The 23,565-nt window shown below is 36.2% G+C and overlaps 1 protein-coding gene across 4 annotated transcripts in view; it reads left to right on the forward strand.

Annotated features, from left to right (window-relative positions):
- Positions 1 to 21,333, forward strand: part of TTK (TTK protein kinase) — a 41,306-nt gene extending 19,973 nt beyond the window's left edge. For 2 of the 4 annotated variants that reach the window (XM_068551659.1, XM_068551660.1), the window contains exons 12-22: positions 2,034 to 2,170; positions 3,532 to 3,658; positions 6,967 to 7,059; positions 10,500 to 10,657; positions 10,790 to 10,941; positions 12,266 to 12,390; positions 13,722 to 13,802; positions 16,962 to 17,138; positions 17,646 to 17,730; positions 18,033 to 18,130; positions 19,857 to 21,333. In XM_068551659.1, coding sequence (XP_068407760.1) covers positions 2,034 to 2,170; positions 3,532 to 3,658; positions 6,967 to 7,059; positions 10,500 to 10,657; positions 10,790 to 10,941; positions 12,266 to 12,390; positions 13,722 to 13,802; positions 16,962 to 17,138; positions 17,646 to 17,730; positions 18,033 to 18,130; positions 19,857 to 19,943 — 1,320 coding nt within the window. In that variant the 3' untranslated portion in view covers positions 19,944 to 21,333. The remainder of the gene's footprint in view (positions 1 to 2,033; positions 2,171 to 3,531; positions 3,659 to 6,966; positions 7,060 to 10,499; positions 10,658 to 10,789; positions 10,942 to 12,265; positions 12,391 to 13,721; positions 13,803 to 16,961; positions 17,139 to 17,645; positions 17,731 to 18,032; positions 18,131 to 19,856) is intronic. The other 2 variants (XM_068551661.1, XM_068551662.1) reach the window with 2 other exon arrangements.
- Positions 21,334 to 23,565: the final 2,232 nt, after the last annotated feature.

Consider the following 23,565-nt stretch of genomic DNA (forward strand, 5'->3'; position numbering starts at 1 on the left):
ATATCCACACAAAAACTTGTACATGAATGTTCATGGCAGCATTATTCATAATTGTAAAAAAGTAGAAATAACCCAAATATCTACCACCTGGTGAGTCAATAAGCAAATATGTTACTCTGATTTTATTATTTCATTTTTTTATTCAATAATAAAAGTAATGAAGCACTGATAAATGCTACAGCATGGATGAGCCTTGAAAACATGCTAAATGATGGAAGCCTGTCACAAAAGGCCATATATTTTGTGATCCCTTTTATAAGAAATGTCTAGAATAGGCAAATCCACAGAGACAGAAAGTAAATTAGGGGTTGCCAGAGCCCAGGAGGAGTGGGGAATGAGAGTGACTGCTAATACAGAGTTTCGTCTTAGGATGATGAAAATGTTCTGTAATTAAATAGTGGTGGTGATTGCATACTCTTGTGAATATATTAAAAACCACTGAATAGTACACTTAGGTAAAAAAGAAAAAAACGAGGCAGTTTCTTGAGGTTGCTCCTTCTCCAGCTGCCCACTCAAGTGGAGGCTGCTTTTGTCTCCCACCTCACTTTCCTGCAAGCTCCCCGAAGCTATGTCCAGACCATTTCTTCTCTTGCAAAAACCCTGTCCTTTTGAGGCGCCTGCCTTCTGCATATGCTCTCCTGTCTTGCTCGTTGCCATCATCTCTGAACATCCTAGTGACTCCCCATCATTCTTTGAAAATATTAGGCTCTGGATCACTTCTTTCAACTTCAACCCAACATCTATCATCACTTTTTGTTAGCTTCTACACCCCTGTGTATCACTAGTCCTGCACCTGGCCTCCAGGTTCATAACGTCTTCCTCCCTCATGCCCATTTTCTTAATTTCACCTTAGCTACCCATCCCTATATTCTCAATTCTGATCTCCAAAATCTCAAATGCAAACATGCCGGTCTATGAGTACAACCTTTCCACTTTCCTTGCTTAATAATCTTACTATCACAGATTCTCAGTACCATCCTGACCACTAATCCAGATATATATATGAGGAAATCTTAAAGGAAGTGGAAAATTTACCCAGGAAAAGAGATACAGTGGCCATGCTAGCTATCTTCAAAAACTCAAAGGATTGAAATGCAGAAAATAGTATAGATTTATCCATTGTGGATCTCCAGAGCATAATGTGGACCCAGTGGGTTGAAATTATAATATAGAAGCTGATTTAACCTAACTGTCTGTGAATACTTGCTAACAGCTAAAGCTGTCCCCAAATGGAAGTAGATAGAGGTAGTGAGCACTCACTAATAGCGTTCAAGCAAAATGTGGTTTGCAGGAGTTGGCAAGCTTTTTCTGCAAAAGCTTAGTAAGCTTTGCAGGCCAGATGGTCACTGTTGCAACTATTGAACTCTGTCATTATCTCATGAAAACAGCCATAGACAAGATGTAGACAAATAGACATTGCTGTGTTCCAATAAAAGTTTATTTACAAAAAAACAAGCAGCAGGCCAGATTCAGCCTACATGCTGTAATTTGCCAATCTCTACTGTAGAGGATGTTCCTTATTGCTTTGGGATTTGTATGAGATAAATTCTACAAGCTCTATGTCTTTGACAAGGGAGAAAGAAGAACACTAGATAGGTATTTGCCATTTCAAATTTTGCTAAATAATTCGTATTTGGTCATTTTCCCTCCAAACATAAAAGTAGGGAATGATTTTACTGATTAAAGAAAGACTAGTTTTCTGAAGCACAGAGTACCTACTTAGATTATAAAAGTTCAATGCTAGTGATAGTAGCCCTAATGGGAGAGGATATTAGATCTTGTTTTGTTAAACAATGCTATGTACCTTCCCGCTACTTGAAGTCCCTTTGAGGAAAATATAACAGGCTTCAAAATTTAGAGTAAAAGAGCTGTACTAAAAAGTTATTGAAAGTCTGGAATACGTACGTCTACCTATTTTAGCATGCTTTTGTATTTCATATGTTAATTTTCTTTTAGAAGTTATGTTTGTGAAACTGTTCAACAGGTGACTAATTTAAAAACCGGAAATCGTGATGTTTTTTATTTTGGTCTAGCAGAAACAAACCAGTTTTGAGCAACCTGCCCTTTCGGTTTCAAAGCAGTCACCACCGATATCAACACCTAAATGGATTGACCCAAAATCTATCTGTAAGACACCCAGCAACAGTGTCTTGGATGATTATATGAGCTGGTAATTACTTTTGGTTCTTTGCTTGGTACAATAGAAATAACATGGGCTTCGGGGCCAAACAGATCTGGAGGTGGGTCCCGCTCTTTAAAGACTTTCCAAAGTCATATTATTTTTCTCAGCATCAGTTTTTTCATCTGTAAAAGAGGAGGGGAAGGTGGCTACGATATATTTTTAAGGATTGTAATGAAAGTCTCTGTCATATTGTAATCTGTACCTACTATATATACTCTGTACTTTTTATACTTACCTACAGGCAGTACCTTTAAATACTCTAAGTATGCAAAACTTCTTGATAATCATGCATTGCCACATGGATAACTCTCTGTAATTGAGAGAGAGATTTTAAAGGTTAGCATTCCTAGAGCGAGTAAAGTGTGGATACATTATATAGCAAAGGAGGTGTTAATTGGAGTGTGGTGGTTTCTCTTGGTGGCGCAGCTCGCATAGCTCTGGTGGTGTTCAAGACCGCAGTGGCTGGCAGTGAGGGATGAGTGAAGAAGTTGGTCAGTGCTGATTGACAGGAAACACAAGGGATATGGAAAAGCACATCAATGGCATTTCTGAGAAAAGAAAGAAAGGGATGTGGCATATCCTATAACTAGTGGCTGTATTTTTTTAATGTCTTAGAGGATAACTGAAGTCCATGATACCTTTTGCTTTTCATTTTCATAATGTAATCTTTGATCTTAATTAGAACTGGCCTTGGGGTTGTATAACCTAGTCTCTTTCCTACTTAATACAATTTTGCTATATATTACCTAATTTTATTATACTTAGAATATTTTAAAGAATGACAGCTAACTAAACTAGGTATATAGTTATTTCTTGTGAAACTATTTATTGTCAACAAAGACTCGTAGAATTCCTTTGTGCCAAGCACCATTCTTGGTGTTGAGAATACAACAGTGAATAAGACAAGCAAAGCACAGATGTGAGCTGAGCAGCTTTATGCTCAAAGGCCAAACTCCTCAGATGTAATTGGCTTTCACATATTTCTAGGAGGCTGTGTAGAACATTATTGTTAAGAAGCACTCATAAAATCTGTGATCAGCCATAGGCTGAGATTTGCCTTGGCTAGATTTTATAAAATAACCCCAACTCTATATTTTAAATGACATCTTATTTATTTTAATAAGGATTTCTTGTCTGGGGACAAAAAATTACTTTCAGAAAGAACTCCCCCAAAATGAAATTTCTGGTGATGGTGTTATCTAGAATAAATAATTCAGATGTATTAGGAAAACTGACTTGGATTCTGTTTGATGTAACACATTTAAATGTGTATACACCATACAAAATCTGAGTCAGAATCTTGTTTTTAAAGCTTTAATGTTTTAAATTTTAAAAAATAACTTTCCCAGTTTCAGGACTCCAGTTGTAAAGAACGACTTTCCACCTGCTTGTCAGTTGTCAACACCATATAGCCAACTTGCCTGTTTCCAGCAGCAACAGCAGCAAATACCCGTTACTCCACTTCAAAACTTGCAGGTTTGATAAGCTTTATTTATAATGGTACATGTTAAGGTATGACCAATTTCAAAGGTTTTATTTTTGCAGGATCTAGTTTTTAAGAATGGTGTTAAAGACTTGTCCATTCTTAGTCCCATTAGGCAAAACTCTTTTCTGATATTCTCATAAAGGTGCCTTACGACTTTGAGAGGTTAGTTATTGAAGAAGCTAATGAAGCTCTTTTCACTAACTAGCCCGAAATATCTAGTTTGAGTAGCTAGATAAAACTTCTTTTATAATCTAGGTTATTTTTTATTCTGTTTAACTATGTAAACCAGCTGTTAGTGACCAGCTTCATTTCACTGGCTGATTAACATACAAGTAAATCTTTAAGAATATCAGAATAGCAATATGAGATACTACTAGAATATATTATAAAGTAGTTATTATAAAGTATTGATAAGGTAAAAATTTTTTTGCTGGTAAGGTATTACCATCTGGGAAAATTTGTTTCTAATAACTATCTGAGAAGCAGCTTAATATTGGCTGAAAGAATAGGCTTTGAAGGGAGACTGCCTGTCCTTGACTCTCGGCCTCACTACTTACCAGCTATGTGACCTTTTACAAGTTAAATAAACTCTTGTGCTCATTTCATCATCTTTAAAATGGGGGTAATAAACCTATCTACCCCATAGGATGATTGTGAAGATTAAATTAGTTAATATATATGTAGCTCTTACAACAGAGCCTGGTGCTTAGTAAATAATAAAATTTAGCAGCAATTGTTTAAATAAAACAGCAAAAAAACCCCCAAATAAACCACAAGTAATTAACTAAACAAATCAAGAGATTAAAAAACTAGCCAACAGAAAGTAGAACAATGGGTACCAGGGGCTAGAGGGAGAGAGGAATGGTGAGTTACTGTTTGAGGGGTGCAGGGTTTTTTTCAGCATGAGATGATGAGAAGTCCTGGAGGCGGATGGCGGTAAGGGTTGTACAACAGTGTGAACGCACAACTCAACACCACTGAAGAGTATACTTAAAAATGGTTAAAATGTTACATTTTATGTTATGTAAATTTTACCATCATTTTGAAAATAATGGAGTAAAAAAATTCGCCAACAATAGAGTATACTAACTGTGGACAGAGGTAATAGTGTTTTGAGGATTGACTCAGCAGTACAATAAATTATAAAGGAGACAGAGAAGGATGATCAGGTTTGCCCATACGTTAATTCAAAAAACATTCACGGAGCTATTAGTCGTGTCATGCCCTGTTTGAGCTGAGCTCTAAAAGTCAAGGCAGACACGACCGAGTGAAGGGGCGAGGCACCTTCTAGGAGAGGCGAGTGTCAGGAGGAAACTGAAGGAGGCCAGAGTGTGGCTGGAGCTCGCCAAGGGGCAGGGGTGAGGCTGAGGGCTCTGCTGGGCCCCTTAAGTTTTGGCCCAGGAGGGACAGGAAGCCGGGGAACAGGTTGCAGAAGGGAAGTGATCTTAGACTAAGCGCCTTGCGGGGTGTCCTGTGTAGGAAACAATGTCACATCGGCTTTGAATCGGAAATAGGTCAGAAGTACTTTATCTAAAAACTTTCAGCAGCTAGGGGGGAAGGCTACTGAACGGCTTCCTTTCCTCTCAGAAATTTTCAGTTTAAGCAGGAGAGGAAGCTCCAAAAGGAAGAGAGGGGAGGGAGCAGTGAAGACTTGTGATGAAGTTACAACTCAATGACAAATAATGGGTACATACTTCAAAGCCTAACACTTTCTTACAGAAAACATACTTCATGACTCAACAGTGTTGTTCAGCCCTAGATTAAAGAAATCAGAAACGTTATTTTTTATTTTTAGTTTTTTAACGCCTTTATTGGAGTATAATTGCTTTACAATGTTGTGTTAGTTTCCGCTGTATAACAAAGTGAATCAGCTCTATGTATACATACATCCCCATATCCCCTCCCTCTTGCGTCTCCCTCCCACCGTCCCTATCGCACCCCTCTAAGAGGTCACAAAGCACCGAGCTGATCTCCCTGTGCAAAGCAGCTGCTTCCCACTAGCTATCTACTTTACATTTGGTAGTGTATATATGCCAGTGCTACTCTCTCACTTCGTCCCAGCTTACCCTTCCCCCTCCCCGTGTCCTCAAGTCCGTTCTCTATGTCTGCGTCTTTATTCCTGTCCTAGGTTCATCAGACAGGAATAAAGTTTCATCAGAACCTTTTTTTTTTTTTTTTTTTTAGATTCCATACATATGTGTTATCATACGGTATTTGTTTTTCTCTTTCTGACTTACTTCACTCTGTATGACAGACTCTAGGTCCATCCACCTCACTACAAATAACTCAATTTCGTTTCTTTTTATGGCTGAGTAATGCTCCATTGTATATATGTGCCACATCTTCTTTATCCATTCATCTGTCGATGGGCACTTGGGTTGCTTCCATGTCCTGGCTATTGTGAATAGTGCTGCAATGAACATTGGGGTACATACATGACTGTTTTTGAATTATGAGAAAGCTTATCTTTTATGTTATGTAGAAGGAGAGCACGTGAGAAAGATTCTACCATGTGGGCTGTAAAGCAGGACTTAGTTGAATTGAGGTTTATTCAGACCTTGTTTCAACTTGGTTAATCAGCTAATCAGGCGCTCTCTGTGTCTCCAGCTTCCTTGTCAGCTCAGAGTAAGTCCTCACACACTCCATCTGTTCAGAGCGTTTATAGGCCCACAGATGGTCTAGCATCAGGGAAGGGAGGGGAGGCGTGTTGTATATAGTACATCGGTTGAGAGTTTGCCGAGGAAGATGCTCAAGTTCAAAATAAGCAGCTTGTTGAACGTCACCCAGCATAAAGGGGGCGTCACTAAAATCTGCATTTGTCTGATTGACTCTGGAACTCTTAGCACCTTGGCATGCTGCTTCCTTTATAATGTAATGCTCAAGGAGAAAAAAATATATAGATCAAGTTGTGTGTTTATCTGTGTAAGTATGTAAGTAAAAAGGTTTGTGTAAGAAAAAAGAACAGGTAAGAAAGATGAAAAGCGATAGATTGTGAGTTTGTGTGTTGGACATTAAGAGGGTGTTTTTCCCCCTTAAATTTTCTATTTATGTATTATGTTAAGAGGTAAAGGCAAGTTAGAAGGGGAGACTTTGGAACTTTGCCTATATATTAATTTAATAAGTTTACTTTTTTGACTAAAGTATGTAAATTGCTTCTTTAAAATATTGAAATATTGTGACATCTAATTAAGAGTTCAGATAATTTCAGAATTGGAAGCATTTCACTGTACTAAATGCAAGCTAGTTTCTCAGGCATGTTCTCTGAACATTTGAATCTTTATCTATTTTAATTATTTAGATTTCAGCATCCTCTTCAGCAAATGAATGCATTTCAGTTAAAGGAAAAATGTATTCCATACTGAAGCAGCTAGGAAGTGGAGGTTCAAGTAAGGTAGGTATCCTGAATATTTAAGGAATGGATAAAAATATTTTAAACTTTCCTCTCTTTGTCTTTTTACCTTTTGAGGCCTTCTTTCTTAACTTCTAGGGGCCTGTATTTCCCTTGAGCCAAAAACTCCTTTTCATCCCTTTCTCCCATCCCCTCCCCCCATCCCCTCCCTTCAACAAATGGCATATTTCTTTAGACCCACCTCTGAATTTCAGTTTCCTGCTCTTCCCTCCAATGTCCTATGATTCCATGTTTCTTCTCTAAGTAACATTAACATTGACTTGGGGGTGGCAAATGACAGCTTCGTATTATCACTAAAGAGTCTTTCTAAAAGTGAGTCGGACTGTGATGTGAATAACTGCTATGCCTAGGATGATTCAGCAAGGTTTTTGATTAATCGGTTTCGTTTTGTTTTGAGTTTTTCTTTTCAGAAACAGAGTTTAGCAGCAAGTGAATTTCTAGATTTGGAATAGATCATTTCCTAAATTTATCTGAGTTCTAAATGTATATGGTTCTAATTCTCTGGCTGGCAGGGATCTCAAAAGAGTTGTCTAAACTTCCCATCTTCAGTTCTTCTCATTTCGTTCACTTAAATCAGATTTTTACTTTTACCTTCATTATTCACCAAACAGTTGTTAGCAAAATCACTGATGACTTCCATGTTTTTGCCAAAACTAATTGTTAGCTTTGATTGTGGGTTACATAGCAATTGGAACAGTTGATTTTTCTTTCCTCACTGAAGCTTTGTTTCCCACTTGACCTCTTTCGGTGTTCCTCCTCGCTAACGACCGTTCCTTCTCTGTCCTCCTCATATCCCTGATCTGAATGGTGCAAAGCCCCTGAGCTCCGTTCTTGGCCTCTTTTCTTCTCTCTCTAAACTCGCTCACCCCCTTGCTGTTCTCATCCAGTCTTGTGGTTTTATGTACCATGTACATGCTGACAATTCCAAATCTATATTTCCAGCTCAAACTTCTCCTTTGAATTCCAGACTTATGTATCCAATTTGACTGCTCAGCATCTCTTCTTGGGCGTCGATAGATACTTAAAACTTCATATGTCCCAAGCATAACTGTTGCTTCATGGTCGTTCCCATTTCAGTAAATGGCAGCTTCATTCTTGCAGTTACCGGGCCAAGCAGCCTGGGGTCATCACTGACTCCACTTTCTCTCGACATTCACCCACCAATCATCAGTCTTACTGGTTCTACCTCAAAGTCTATCCAGAATCTGACTCTTCCTCACCACCTCCACTCTTATCCCTTTGGCCAAAGTAGCCTCATCTTTTCACCTGAACTGTTACAGTCGCCTTCTAACTGGTCTCACTGACTCAGTCCTTGCTCTCCTGGTCTATTTTAGCATAAGAGTTGATTTTCCTCGATACCCTCACATCTTTGCTCTAGTGTCTTCTCAATCAGGGCTTCCTTGACCACGCTCTCAAACCCCAACTCCTACCTTCCAGTTGCCAGCAAGCTCCATTCCCCTCTCCTGCTTTATTTTTCTCTGTAGCTCATCTGCTAATGTGCTCTGTAATTCACTTATTTGGTTTTGTTGTTTGTGTCCCCTTGCACTTGAATGTGAGTTCCATCAGCATAGGGATGTTTGTCTGACTTGCTCACCAATGTTTGCTCCGTTATCTAGAACAGTGGCTGGAAAAATAACAAACACCGAAGTGCTTGTTGAATGAAAAGCCCTCCTCAGCGGTTTTGCTACTCTTAAGTTGTTAAGGATGATACATGAAACGAAGCCTGTTTGGTTCATTTTAAGTTTTATTATAATTTTTTAAGCCAGCTGACAATCACTAGACTCGCTTAAGATGTCTTGTTAACTTGCTATAAAGAAGGTGTATACATTACCATGTTTAGCAGTTGTTCAATAATATTAATTTCTTTTCTGTGTACATTTCCTTTGTTCTCTTCCTTGCCTCACGTTTTAGGCATGGGAATAAAAGGACGATGGAATTGATTTTTATCAACATATTTATTTATTTAGTAACATGTTTTCAGAAGATGTAGTGTAATCTTAACAGTGTTTTAAACATTTTTTCCTTGGAGGATAATGAAGATATAAGCTTACTTAAGTCAAGGGCCAAGTGATAAAGCTATGACCAGCCCATATTTTCTTAGTGCGATTGAATTATTATTTAATTATTATGATGGCGTTGACAAAATCATCACGCCTCAGGGAAAAGACGGTAACATGCTTTATGAAACTAACATCATTTATGCTCTGTCTATGCTAGAGTTTAGACAGTGACCAACTTATACCCTATTAAGAGCATTTAGAAAATTCATGGGGCTAGTGGGAATGTTCAAAACACTAAACTTTCTAGTTCTTTCATTAACTTTCCATGAAACTGACGGATTCTAACTCTGACACTATAAGGCTGTTTACCTCACACAAAATGGCTTTCTGCTGTTTGAAAATTACTTTTCTTCCTTGCTACTTTCTGCCGCTTCTTGCCCTATCACTGTTTTATGCCCCTCCTCCTCTAATTTGCTTTCTGTGCAAGTAAAACCAGTAACACTTTGTCAGAGTTTTGTATTTAAGATGCAGGTAACTAAGCTGTACCTGAGAGACTCTGCTTGTCAGTGCACTTGACATGCATGAACCTCACCTACACTTTGGCTCTTTTCTCATTTCTTGCCAGTATCTGCTGGATAGTCAAGGTTAATGGCTTTTAAATAAATGATGTTTTACTTCAGTGGGTGCAAGGAGATAAACGAATGTAATTTTTCTTGCTTACACTAGCATTTTGTGTCTGAATTCTTGCATTTAGAAGCCCCATCCCTGTTGCACGTTTGCTGAAAGTGAGACGCATTAGCAGTGTTTTTCGAAATGTACTATCTGCCTTATCAATATTGCTTAGAAGTTGACTGTCATTATAGCCAGAGCAATTTGACCTGGACCTCAGTATGCTTACAGGAACATCTTGTTCCTGTCCACTTGATTTTGAAAATTGGACCTGATCTACTTTTTACAGCCGAGTATACTGATAGCTTACAATTAGCACCTATTTTAAAATATTCTCTACCACATGAATGAAATTGTCAACTCCAGGCACAATGGAATAAACACCATCTGTGAAATGAATTAACTCTTTATTACAGCCCTTAGTCTTCCTTAGCATTTTTTAATGTCTTTTTCTTCAGGTTATTTCCCTGGTTGCAACATCTAATAGAGTGTTATGAATGTATATGAAATTTAAATTACCTTTCGTACGTGTAGATAGGGCAACTACCTATGCCCATTGTCATAGGTAGTTGAGAATGTACTGTTACTCTCCTAACATGTTTTGTTTTCCTTCTATACTCAAAAGAAGCCCAGACATTTTAAATTATTCACATCAATAATCCTTAATCTAAGATTTTATCTAATAAATGTAGAAATATTGTGGCAGTATATAAATAGTGTATTCTAACCTTTTTCATTTGTTCTACTCTATAGGTATTTCAGGTGTTGAATGGAAAGAAACAGATACATGCTATAAAGTATGTGAACTTAGAAGAAGCAGATAGCCAAACAATTGATAGTTACCGGAATGAAATTGCTTATCTGAATAAACTACAACAACACAGTGATAAAATCATCCGACTTTATGATTAGTAAGAATTTTTTTTTTAATTGAAAAAGAAGACTTTTTTTGGCTTTAATTCTTAAGATAAATACTTAGTAAATCTTAGTAGTATAACCTAGCCATTTATTGTTTTGTTGTTTTTGTTTGTTTTTAATGGCAGTGAAATCGCAGATCAGTACATCTACATGGTAATGGAATGTGGAAATATTGATCTTAATACTTGGCTTAAAAAGAAAAAATCCATCAATCCATGGGAACGCAAGAGTTACTGGAAAAATATGTTGGAGGCAGTTCACACGATTCATCAACATGGTATTTTAAAATCTCTTCATATGTAAAGTTAAAATATTCATTAGTAGTGCTATCTTAGAGAAATACACCTATAATTTTAAGGTATTGGTTATTGGCACCTTTAGGCTAGATAAACTAAATATTTGGAAGTTTAATAAAGATGAAGGGACAAAACCATTTCTTTAAAATGCTGTTAACAGGGACTTCCCTTGAGGCACAGTGGTTGAGAATCCGCCTGCCAATGCAGGGGACACGGGTTCCAGCCCTGGTCCGGGAAGATCCCACATGCTGCGGAGCAACTGAGCCCGTGCGCCACAACTACTGAGCCCACACGCCGCAACTACTAAAACCCGTGCGCCCCAGGGCCCGTGCTCCGCAACAAAGAGTAGCCCCCGCTCGCCACAACTAGAGAAAGCCCATGCACAGCAACGAAGACCCAATGCAGCCATAAATAAATAAATTAATTAATTAAAAAAAAAATGCTGTTAATGAAAGGATATAGTGCATGAACTCAAATCCCCACATCCATAAAGCATGCATAATACAAAATGTATCTTTGCCAGCATTAACATAGTCCATAATCCTGGGTCTCCAAATACTTGGCTTATAGCAGATATGAGAGTGGGGTTCAGGTATCCTGAAAATCTGAGATTTTTTTTTCACTCATTCTCCTAGTTGTTTTGTATTGTGTACCTTGTATGGGAGCTGGTTTTACTCTTTTTTTTTTTTTTTAACTGTTAGCCCTCCGTTCTGGGTTGGCTTTTACCTTACTTGGCCTTGGTTCTTTTTATGGCTTCTTTGCCTTTACCTTTTCCTTATTTTAAATAACGGATAATGTAGGTGATTGTAAATTGTCTCCTTGTGTCTCCCGTCCTGTAAGTTAAAAGATAATTCCCCAGTGATCAAGACCAGGCCGTAGGGATGGACATGTCCGGAGCGTTAGGGTCCTACCACCTGGCGGTGTAATTTACAGTGCTCTCTCGTGGGCAGTGAATCGCAGTGGTTGTTAAGAGCATAAACTCTGAAGCCAGACTGCCTGGGTTCAACTCATGACCCTGTTAACTTAGGCTGTGTGACCTTGAACAGATTGCTTAAACTCTGCCTTAGTTTCCTCAGCTAAAAATGGGGATAACAATAGTACTTACCTCAGCACTGGTATGAGGGTTAAATGATTCAATACAAGCGACAAACTTCTAATAGTGCCTGGCACATAGCAAGTGCTACATGTTTGTAGTATATATTAAAAATGAATATTTAATTTGATTGACTAATTAAAGGAATCAACTCAGCAGATTGTGAAATTTTTTTGTACTTAGGATGTTTTACATGGATTTTTATTTTGAAGGTATTGTTCACAGTGATCTGAAGCCTGCTAACTTTCTGATAGTTGATGGCATGCTAAAGCTAATTGATTTTGGAATTGCAAACCAAATGCAACCAGATACAACAAGTATTGTTAAAGACTCTCAGGTAATGAATGGCTGGTTACCACACAGTAGAGTTCAATTCCTTTTCGCCTTTGAAGTATTATTTTGCTAATGAGGATTTTATTTTTCCCTACTTCATTTTTCAAAGGATTTGAAGCCTTTTTACAAGAACAGATATTACAACTATAAAAAACAAATTAATCACATGATTAAGACAATTTAGAGAGTCAAGATCCAGTAGAAATATATCCAGCAATTTTGAATGCTTTTCCTATAGCTGAGGTAGAGAAGCAGTAATACCTGCCTTGGAAATCATCTTGGTCATTATCTAAAATTCACCTGAAACTTTGTCTCAGTTTCCTGGTAGCAACCAAAGAGAGAATTGCAGTTTCATGTTTTTCATTGTCCATGAGGTAAAATTATTTCATTCTTCCAGAGAAGTAAAGCTTTCCCTATCACTTACGTTTGAAAAAAAATTCTTAATTGGGCCTTCATATTGGAAACACCATAATAAATATACTCAACTGCACTTTTGTAGTAGGATATGCAGTAGCAATCTTAATAAATTTGTCCCCATAAAAACTGAGGTGATGACAACCAAAGAACGACTAGAAATAACCCTGCTTGGAGCCAAGACAGTGTGTTCCGTGTATACAGATTTCTGATGTGGATCTTCCTTAATCCTAGCAGGAAAACTGGATTTTTTTTAGGAGTAGATGGGCAGCATGCCCTTCAAACAATTCTATTTGACAGTCACTTCTTTCTATATCAAAAATATGGCTGAACATTTAGTTGTAAATCAGCTTGAAGATATCGTCTATGGTAAGGCTCTAAAGTATAGGTATTCTGTGTTTGAAAGCGGAGTCATTTTAGAATAAAATGAATGCAGTGTAAAGTTGGCGTACTCCTACCGTGGAAAATCTTGCATAATGCAGACACCCATCTCATCTCTATTTGGACATGGGCCCAGGGAGACAAAGCTAGATTTTTGGTTGGTTGTTTGGTTTATTTAAAAAAGTGTTCTGGGCCTATTCCAGCACAGAAATGAGCGATTGATCAATTCCTTCAAAGTTTATGGCCATTCATATAATTTTATCCTGGAAAGATTTATGGTCGCTGCCCACCATAATCATAGAAATAGCTCAGCATTCTGTAAGGAGTCAAATTTCTTTATTATGAATCTAATTTATTTTGCTGGAATTGTGAAGAAATTTGTGTCTTAATATTTTTGTCAGTTATTAGAGTTTCTCAAATATATTACTGAAATCTGTAACTATCCAAGTTGCCAAGAATCTGGCATTCGTGTTTTAAAAAATCTAAAGCAGAGTGAAGTATTTTCATTGATTTCTGTGTTTTCTGTGATTTGGCAAGTAGGTTGGTACAGTTAATTATATGCCACCAGAAGCAATCAAAGATATGTCTTCCTCAAGAGAAAATGGGAAATCCAAATCGAAGGTACTGTGAGGTTATTTACATCCCGTTTATCTGGCACAAGTAGGGAATGGGCTGTGGGTAGTTTGTCTCCATTCACGCTCCGCTTTTATTGTAAATATTTTCCATATGTTTGCGGTTTTGCTGATGAATGAACTTTTGCTCTGAATGAGCTTAACGGATAACTGAAAAGTTATTTCTTTAAGTTCTAAAACTTTTTAGGCCATTACAGAGACCTTGCTTTATTAAGCAAACTGTCATGGGATTCAGTTTCACTTTTCTTTACTGATTTGAGACTGTTCTTTTACTGTTGTGCTTTTAATATGGTGATGCCTCACAATGTGCTCCCATAAGAAATGCACATAGGATGTTTTTTGAGTTTTAAAAATAAAGAAGAAAAATAAGACTAAATTAGCTCTGATATGGGCACCTTAAGTTAAATAACAGTGAACTGATAACCTTTGTTTCCTTTCTGATTCTTAAATTTTATTTACCATTTCTTCATTTGTTAACTTTCTGTTTCCAAGAACAACTCTAGTAGGTAATATTCCCAGGTACCTTCCCACTTTTCTTATTTCACCACCTCTGTGAGCTTTTGCGTTAGCCTCGTTGGTGCCCCTTGCTGGGTCCATTCTGCCTGCCATGGTGCCTCTGGCTCCCAAGCTAATCCTTCTTTCTCTATACCAGTGTCTTCAAATGGATGCAGGTACACACCGCTGTGCAGTACCTGCGTTCACGTCATAGATCTGCCTCTTTATCAACTGTCTTTGTGACTTAACTTGCCTAGTTTCTTCATCTGTAAGTTAGGCTTGCACACAGTACCTATTTTAAAAGTAATTGAGGATTAAATGAGAAAGAATATGAAGCACTTAGTACATTGTCCAGCTTGAAACAATTGCTTAATAAATGTGCTTTCGTTTACTAAATTATATTTTCCTTCCTAGGAAATTGTGGCTTCTAAATTTCTTTTCAAATAACTGGCATAAAATTATGCCAAGTAGTCTCTCTTATAAAAACTCTTTTTACACCTCTTTAGCTTCTCCTTTTCTTTTAATACTTAGATTTGTCATTCTCTTTTTCTTTTTCTTTTTCTTGATTAGACTTGCCATGGTTTTGTTAATTTTAAAGAACCAGGTCTTGATTTCATTTATTAATTCTATTTTCATTTGTCCTCTAATTAATTTCTGCTTTTATCTTTGTTATTTATATTCCCTTTAGGTTTCTTCCCCCTAGCTTCTGCATTTAAATAATTGCTAATTTAATTTTAGTATTCTTCCTTATAATTAAAACATTAAAACTGAATTTTACTTTGAGTTTTACTTTAGCTGCTACTTCTAGGTTTTACGGTAGTGTTTCTTATTTTCATTCATTTCCAAAATTTCTAATTTCAGTTTTTAAATTGTTTCATTCTTTTTTACTTTAAAATAAAATTTACTTTGAACTGCATGTAGTGTTCAGATTCTTTTCAGTTATCAACTCAGTACTTAAATAGGTAGTATTGGTCAATCTCAACTAGTGATTCTGAATAGAAGATAAATTTTTATCCCAACATGGGAGGTAATCCTTGTTATGGAAGAGCTCAAAGCCCCTCCCAGTCTTGCTCTGTTCTCGAATTGCTTTCCGGTGAACAGGCTTGGCCATCTGGGCCTCCTGTTCTGAGGTCTGTTGGGCCCATTCATTACTCCTCTCTCCTCTCTGCTTCAAATGCCTCTACCACGCATGACCTGTGGCTGTGGGTAGTTTGTCTCCATTCACGTTCCGCTTTTATTGTAAATATTTTCCGTATGTTTACGGTTTTGCTGCCAGGCTGCTCTGTCTGTCTTATCTGGGGCTTTGGAGAGTTTGAAAACTACACGGCCACAGCCATTTTTCCAGAATCTGAAATTCTTTTTAATTCATGATTTAGTATTTAGAAATGGACTTAAATTTCCAAGTGGTTAAATTGGAGGAAGAGGAGGTTATTTTTTATTAATTTTCAGTTTTCTTTGTGTTCATATAATGGGATCTATTTTATCTGTCATGTTCTGAAAGGCATGTTTAAATCTGCCCTCCTTCAAAGAATATAATACAATTTTTGCTTTATATAGTTCTATTAAATGTGGTTTCAGTGCATAGAAGTTCGTAACTGTCATCTCTTCTTGGTTGATTGTACCTTTTATCACTATAAAATGGCTTTCTCTCTTCTGTTAGAAGCATTTTGTCATGTTATCTTTTTGTAATATTAATATTGCTGTCTCTGCTTTCGTTTCCTTTTTTTCTTTCTTTCTTTCTTGCATTTGGTTATAGGTGTCCATTTCTTTTTTCCTTGTGCCTTTCTGTGTCATTTGGTTTAGATTAATCCTTTGTGTAGAGCATGTGGTTACATTTTGCTTTAATGCATATTGAATATCTTTTAAGAGAGGAATTTAGCCATTCTCATTTATTATGCTCACTTCTGTGTTTGGTCTTAATCATGTTCCTTTAAAAGTCAAAAGCATAATTATGTTATAATATCACATTATTTCTAATGAGATTATTTAATACAAAGAACATTTAATAATAAGTAATATTTATTGAGCACTTACTATACCAGAAACTATTCTCTATGCTTACCCATATCTCATGGTTACATCATTTAAGGCCCATGACAACATACTTTTATTATTTCTGTTTTAGAGATGAGGAAACAGAGATATGTAGAATTACTAGCTAGTGATAAGACCAGGATTCAAGCCCAGCCTAGCCCAGTCTGGCTCTATAGTTTGTGTTCTTAAGTTTAGGATAGCTCAACTTAAATAACCTTTTTAAAATCTATACATGCTTATATATTATGAATTTATATAAAAACTTATTTTAATTCAGTAATTTTCGGGAAAACAAGTAAATTTAAAATTTGCACTTAGGATTTTTAGTTTTGTGTTTTCACAGGCTGACAAGAATGTAATATTTTGTTTCAGTTGAAATATTTTGATTATGAGTTTGTTGAAAGATTTAAACTGAAGTTCATTTCTTTTGATAAAATAACCGAGTGTAATCAAAACTAGAAGAGAATGTTTTGTCATGAACATCATCTAATACTTGGACATTTATTGAGGTTTAGTTATGATTTTAAATATTAGGGTATGTATGTGTGTGTGTGTGTATAATATTTTAATTTTATGTTAAAATAACAGTAACTTCTTCTTCTTTTTTTTTTTAACTTAGATAAGCCCCAAAAGTGATGTTTGGTCCTTAGGTTGCATTTTGTACTATATGACTTACGGGAAAACACCGTTTCAGCATATCATTAATCAGATTTCTAAATTACATGCCATAATTGACCCTAATCATGAAATTGAATTTCCTGATATTCCAGAGAAAGATCTTCAAGATGTGTTAAAGGTAACATTAATAGTATATACATATAGAAGAACTATATTTCATATAGTACTTAATTGTTTACTTAAAGAAATAAGCTGAGGGAGTTCTCTGGCGGTCCAGTGGTTAGGACTCAGCACTTTCACTGCCATGGCCCGGGTTCAGTCCCTGGTCAGGGAACTAAGATCCCACAAGCCGCATGGCATACCCAGAAAAGAAAAAAGAAAGAAAAAGAAATAGTTGAAATGATTAGAATTATGTAACTGGCTTAGATATAACTGAGAGGTCTATTGAGAGGAATTGCTTACTGAGTTAGCTTTTAAAGATATGTTAAGTTCACTTTGAAGGTTTTTAAAACTTATGAATACTTGGGGATTTTGCAAAAATGACGTGTAAAATTATTTTGTCATTTCTAAGTAGGCTCTCTAGAAAGCAACTTCTGTAATATGATGCAGTCTGGAAAAATACTGTATCAATATTGCATAAGAAAACTTGCTTCGTTTTTTAAAAAATTCATCTTTATTTTTATAGTGTTGTTTAATAAGGGACCCTAAACAGAGGATATCCATTCCTGAGCTTCTGGCACATCCATATGTTCAGATTCAAACTCATCCAGGTACTTCTTTAAGAATAAGTTTATTACCAGATTGATAATATAAACAGCCTTCTGGCTACTCTTTTCCTGCCTGCCTCCTTCCTTAAGGATATTCCTTAATGCTAAATACTAAAATAAATGAGATCACCTTTCTTTACCTGCTGGCATTCATTTTTACTTATCCTAGGTAAGGGGCTATGATCAGTGATAAGTTACAAGAATGCCAGTTATCATGCTTTTAAACAGAATACATATTTATATATGAACTTACATTTTTCTTATTTGATACCAGCGTGCTATTGATTATATATATTATTTTACAGGTAACCAGATGGCTAAGGGAACCACTGAAGAAATGAAATACGTTCTGGGCCAACTTGTTGGCCTGAATTCTCCTAACTCCATTTTGAAAGCTGCTAAAGTATGTCTATTCTCTGTCTACACTAATTTTAATTGTTTTGTATAATTTAGTGAGTTAGACACTTAAACAGGTAATCCAAAGGAAAGTTGGCCCAATCATCAGATCAGCTATGAAGTGTGTTTCTGTATTTAGATACTTAACGTGTGCTTTTTGACAAATATAGATTTATTTGATTTACATTCTTATTGTGCAGACAGCACAATTGAAAATGGATTGTCATATAAGGTGCATTGAAAAGACTGCTGTCGGGTCTCAACTGGAATAAATTCAATAAGGAATCTTTTAAATCAACACCATTTTTAACACAGCTTTTGAATTCATTTTTTTCTAGCCAACTTTATTTTTAAACCATCATAGAGAAATCACAGTACTTGTCACATGTAATGACTTCTGTGAGGCTGTATATAGCACTCAGTACATTTCTCAAAGCAAATGTCTCAAATCTTTGTCTCCCAATGACTGTTTATATCTACACCATAATTTTTTGGATCTCACTGACATCAAACACCTAGTCATTTCCAGAACACTAGGTATGTTTATTGACTTTAGTTACTAGTTATATATTTCAGTTATAACATTATTGTAAAATTATGGGAGCTTAAACTAAAAACACTGTTAGCTCTATGGATAGGGATAACACCAATCTAAGATGTTAAGAACTTGGATACATTTTTGGATGAATTTACCATATAGTCACCATTATATTTGCATCCATATGATATAAGGTAAATTTTTTCTTAAATTTTCTCAAGTCCTGATAGCTAAATCAATGGCTTTAAGAATTGAAATTGGACAAAATTTGTTTTGTAATTTTTCTCTATGTTTCATATCTCTATGTTTTAAATTTCTACCAGTGTATTGTTTAAAGCCTTTTATAAATACAATTGAGGTGGGTTACCTTTATCACTAAGGTTATGTGTTCCTTGATGGCAAAGATATCTTGCATCTTCATAAATTAGATGTTGGCTTAGCCTTAAATCCTTTACTAAATATGTAGATTTTAATATAGCTAATTATACTTATTTGTATAGCAGTTGTATTTTTTTTTAATGTCTTCCGTTCTTTAGTTTAAATATCAGCTGAAAGTATATTTCCTGATGAGTGTATTTTACAGTATAGGAATCTATCTAAGACTGGCTTTATTTAAGAAAAAGTAAGGTATCTTGTAATAACCTATAATGAAAAAGCAGATGAAAAAGAATATATATAGAGAGGGACAGATACAGATACAGATACAGATACAGATATAGATATAGATATAATCTGAATCACTTTGCTGTACACCAGAAACTAACACAATATTATATAAATCAGCTATACTTCAATTTTAAAAAAAAGAGTTTTGCTATGTAATATTTGTACATCAACTATACTTCAATAAAAATAAACAATTTAAAAAGAGGTTTGTTGAAGCAGAAAAGAAAAAGAAAAAGTAAGGGAGATTAAGAAGGCCTTGAGGATGCATATATATGCTTATAAATAGCTATGTTACATTTTTCTTACAGAAAGACTGATCTGCGTCGCATGATAGCTGATTCTTAGGCCAAGCTAGCTGTTTAAAAATTTTTCATTATCTCCAATAGTGTATAAAATAATTTCCTAATTATAAGAACAAGGGAGAAATTTGTTACATATTAGAAGATGTGGAGTTAAACCTTTGTTAATCTGATATGGTAATACGTTGAATTTTAAAAGTTATCAATCGGATGTGTGTTTTTAATTTCAGACTTTATATGAGCACTATAGTGGTGGTGAAAGTCACGATTCCTGTTCATCATCCAATACTTTGGAAAAAAAATGGGGAAAAAAGTGATTTGCAGCTACGCATAAACTGTCAGGTATCACCTGTAGAATACATTGGACTGTTATACTCTTGATTTTCTGTGGAAATCTACTCCTGAAGACAACTTCACTCTGAAATGTCATTGGCAGAAAAATTCAGTGGATTATCCTCAAAAGAAAACTGTAAAAAACCACTAATGACACTGTATGTATTCAATTGTAGAATTGTTTTCTCTTTTGTGCTTCCCTGTATATCTAATCTATTTGATATCATTTTCACACTTGGAATAGTGGGTGAAAGTGGAACTATTTTCTGAAGAACTACGTAAATAGGCTTTGTATAGTATAAAATGACACTAAAATGTCAAAGTTGTAGAACTGTTTTCTTCAAGCAAATATATTGTTGGTGAGGCAACAGAATTCTTAATAAATATGGATTAAGGGAAAACATGAGAGTAGACCTTAGTAAATTAACTTTGGGGGAAAAAAAATTCCAAAGTGTTTGAATTCTAAAATAGATTTCCAGTTGCTTTATGGCACTGATAATACTCCAGCATTTTAGGGCTTTACTTGGCTCTTTTAATTCTCCATTTAATTCTTCATAATATCTATTGTTTTGGGTGTTCAGAGTGTCATGCCGGATTCTAAGATGTAGGCTGTATAGGGCATGACCTCAATTGTACGACTTGCTTGGTAATGAGTAATTACAAATGTGGTCCCAGAATTTCTGAGTCTGAATCGAACAGATTACTTAAGGATATTACCATATAGTATTCTTTTCCCCAAATTTTTCTTTAGCTTTTAAAACAGTTTTAGAGTCACAGCAAAATTGAAGGGAAGGTGCAGAGATTTCCCATTTAACCCCTGCCCCCCACATGGACAGCCTCCCCCGTTACCAACATCCCCACCAGAGTGGTACTTTTGTTACATTTAATGAACCTACATTGACGCACTGTAATAATCACCCAAAGTCTATAGTATACATATACCTAGTTCACTCTTGGTGGTGCATGTTCTAGGGATTTGGACAAATGTGTAATAACATGTATCCATCATTATACTATTGTAAGAATATTTTCACTGCCCGAAAAATTCACTGTGCTCCACCTGTTCATCCCTCCCCTACCCCCAACCCCTGGGAACCACTGATCTTTTTACTGTTTCCATAGTTTTGCCCTTTCTAGAATGTCATATAGCTGGAATTATACAGTACGTAGCCTTTCAGATTAGCTTCTTTCACTTAGCAATGTGCACTTAGTAACGTGCACCTCCATGTCTTTTCATGGCTTGAGAGCTCATTTCTTTTTAGTGCCTAGTAGTATTCCATTGTCTGGATGTACCACAGTTTATCCATTCACCTCCTGGAGGACATCTCGGTTGCTTCCAAATTTTGGCAATTATGAATAAAGCTGCTGTAAACATCTGTGTGCAGGGCTTTGTGTGGTGTTCAGCTTCAGAGGAGTTGACTACCGAGGAGCATGACTGATAGATTATATGGTAAGAGTATGTCTAGTTTTGTAAGAAACTGCCAAACTGTCTTTCATAGTGGCTGTACCATTTTGCATTCTCTCCAGCAGTGAATGAGAGTTCTTTTTGCTCCACATCCTTGCCAGCATTTGGTGTTGTCAGTGTTCCAGATTTTGGTCACTCTAGTAGATTTGTTGTGGTACCTCATTGTTGTTTTAATTTGCATTTCCCTGATGACAGCTGATGTGTGAAGCATCTTTTCATATACTTACGTGCCATCCGTCTGATATCTTCTTTAGTGAGATCTTTGCTTCTTTGTCAAAGATCTGTTAACTATATTTATGGGGGGGTCTATTTCTGGGCTGTCCATTCTGTTGCATTGATCAATTTAGCTTTTCCTTCACCAATACCACACTGTCTTGATTACTGTCACTTTACAGTAAGTCTTGAAGTCAGGTGGTGTCAATCCTCCAACTTTGTTCTTCTCCTTCAGTAGTGTGTTTGCTGTTCTGGGTTTTTTTGCCATTTCACATAGAGTTTAGAATCTGTTTGTCAATATCCCTAAGTAACTTGCTGGAATTTTGATGGGGATTACACTGAATCCCAATTGTAGGTCAAATTGGGAAGAACTGACGTCTTGACAATATTGAGTCTTCCTGTCCAAGAACATGGGCTATTTCTCCATTTATTTAGTTCTTCCTTGATTTCATTCTTCAGAGTTTTGTAGTTTTCCTCATATAGACCTTGTACATACATCGTTAGATTTGTACATGAGTATTTCGTTTTGGGGGCTGCTAATGTAAATGGTATTGTGTTTTTCATTTCAAATTCCACCACTTCTTTGCTGTTATGTAGGAAAATGATTGACATTTATATATTAACCTTGTATCCTCCAGCGTTGCTATAGTTGCTTATTTGTTCCAGGAGTGTTTTTATGGATTCTTTTGGATTTTCTACATACATGATAATGTCATCTGCAAACAGGACAGTTTTATTTCTTCCTTCCCAATCTGTATACCTTTTATTTCTTCTTATTGCAGTAGGTAGTACTTCCAGTATGATGTTGGAAGGAGTGATGAGGGGACTTCTTTGCCTTGTTTTTGGTCTTAGTGGGAAAACTTCAAGTTTCTATGAAGTATGATGTTTGCTGTATGTTTTTTATAGATATTCTTTATCAAATTAAGAAAGTTCTCTGTTTCTAGCTTGCTGAAAGTTTTTATCGTGAATGGGTGTTGGATTTTGTCAAATGCTTTTTCTGCATCGATCAATAATGGTCATGTGATTTTTCTTTTTTTAGCCTGTTGATGTAATGGATTATTGTGTGTTATTATAACTGACACCATCTTGGGCCCTTCTAATTTCTTCTGTCCTTCTGCTGACCCTGCACAGGATTGTACTCTGTCTTGTTTCCAAGCACCTATCCCCCATACCTTAAGTTAACTATAAAATTGTCCCGGTGGCCCCTCGGCGTGCCGAGTGCAGCTGTGAATGCTTCCAGGTCATTATCTGCCCAATCCCAACCCCACCCTATGATTAAATTACCATAAAATAAACGGATCCACTGATTATATGGATCAGTTTGTCTGTCTCAAGATGCCTTTCCAGTTCAGTAGGCACTTTTCATTTCTTCCGTCCTCTAGCAATTACATTAATTGATTTTTGAATGTTGAACCAGTCTTGCATATCTGGGATAAATCCCACTTGGTTGTGGTTTATCATTTTTTTATACATTCTCTCCTAAAATTACCCCTTGAAAGTGACACCCTTTACTTCCACTCACAATTCATTGGCTAAAGAACTTACATGGTTAAATGTAATAACCATGTGTTCCAAAAAAAAAAAAAAAGAGCTAGAAATATATGATGAACAGCACCAATTAAAATTTATCAGGAAGGATAGCAATACTCTTTTTTATTTTGCTTCAATCAAGGGTTCCTACCCTGTAGTTCAGGGCCTCCCAGGACTACTGGGTGTTGAGTAGCACAAAGAGAATAGGAGTATTCTATTTTTTTACGTCACTTTGGAGGGGTTTTATTTTATGCTACCTTCCTGAAGTAGTTACAAACAACTTTGGGACGCTCTCCATGATTCTTCTCCTTTCTCTTCCTTCTTTTCTTTCTTCCTTCCTTCCTCTCTCCTCTACTTCTCCACTTTTACCGTTGGAGAAAGTGTATTGTACCGAAGAG

This window comes from Eschrichtius robustus, chromosome 9 (assembly GCF_028021215.1).
Source record: "Eschrichtius robustus isolate mEscRob2 chromosome 9, mEscRob2.pri, whole genome shotgun sequence".
Lineage (NCBI taxonomy): Eukaryota > Metazoa > Chordata > Mammalia > Artiodactyla > Eschrichtiidae > Eschrichtius > Eschrichtius robustus.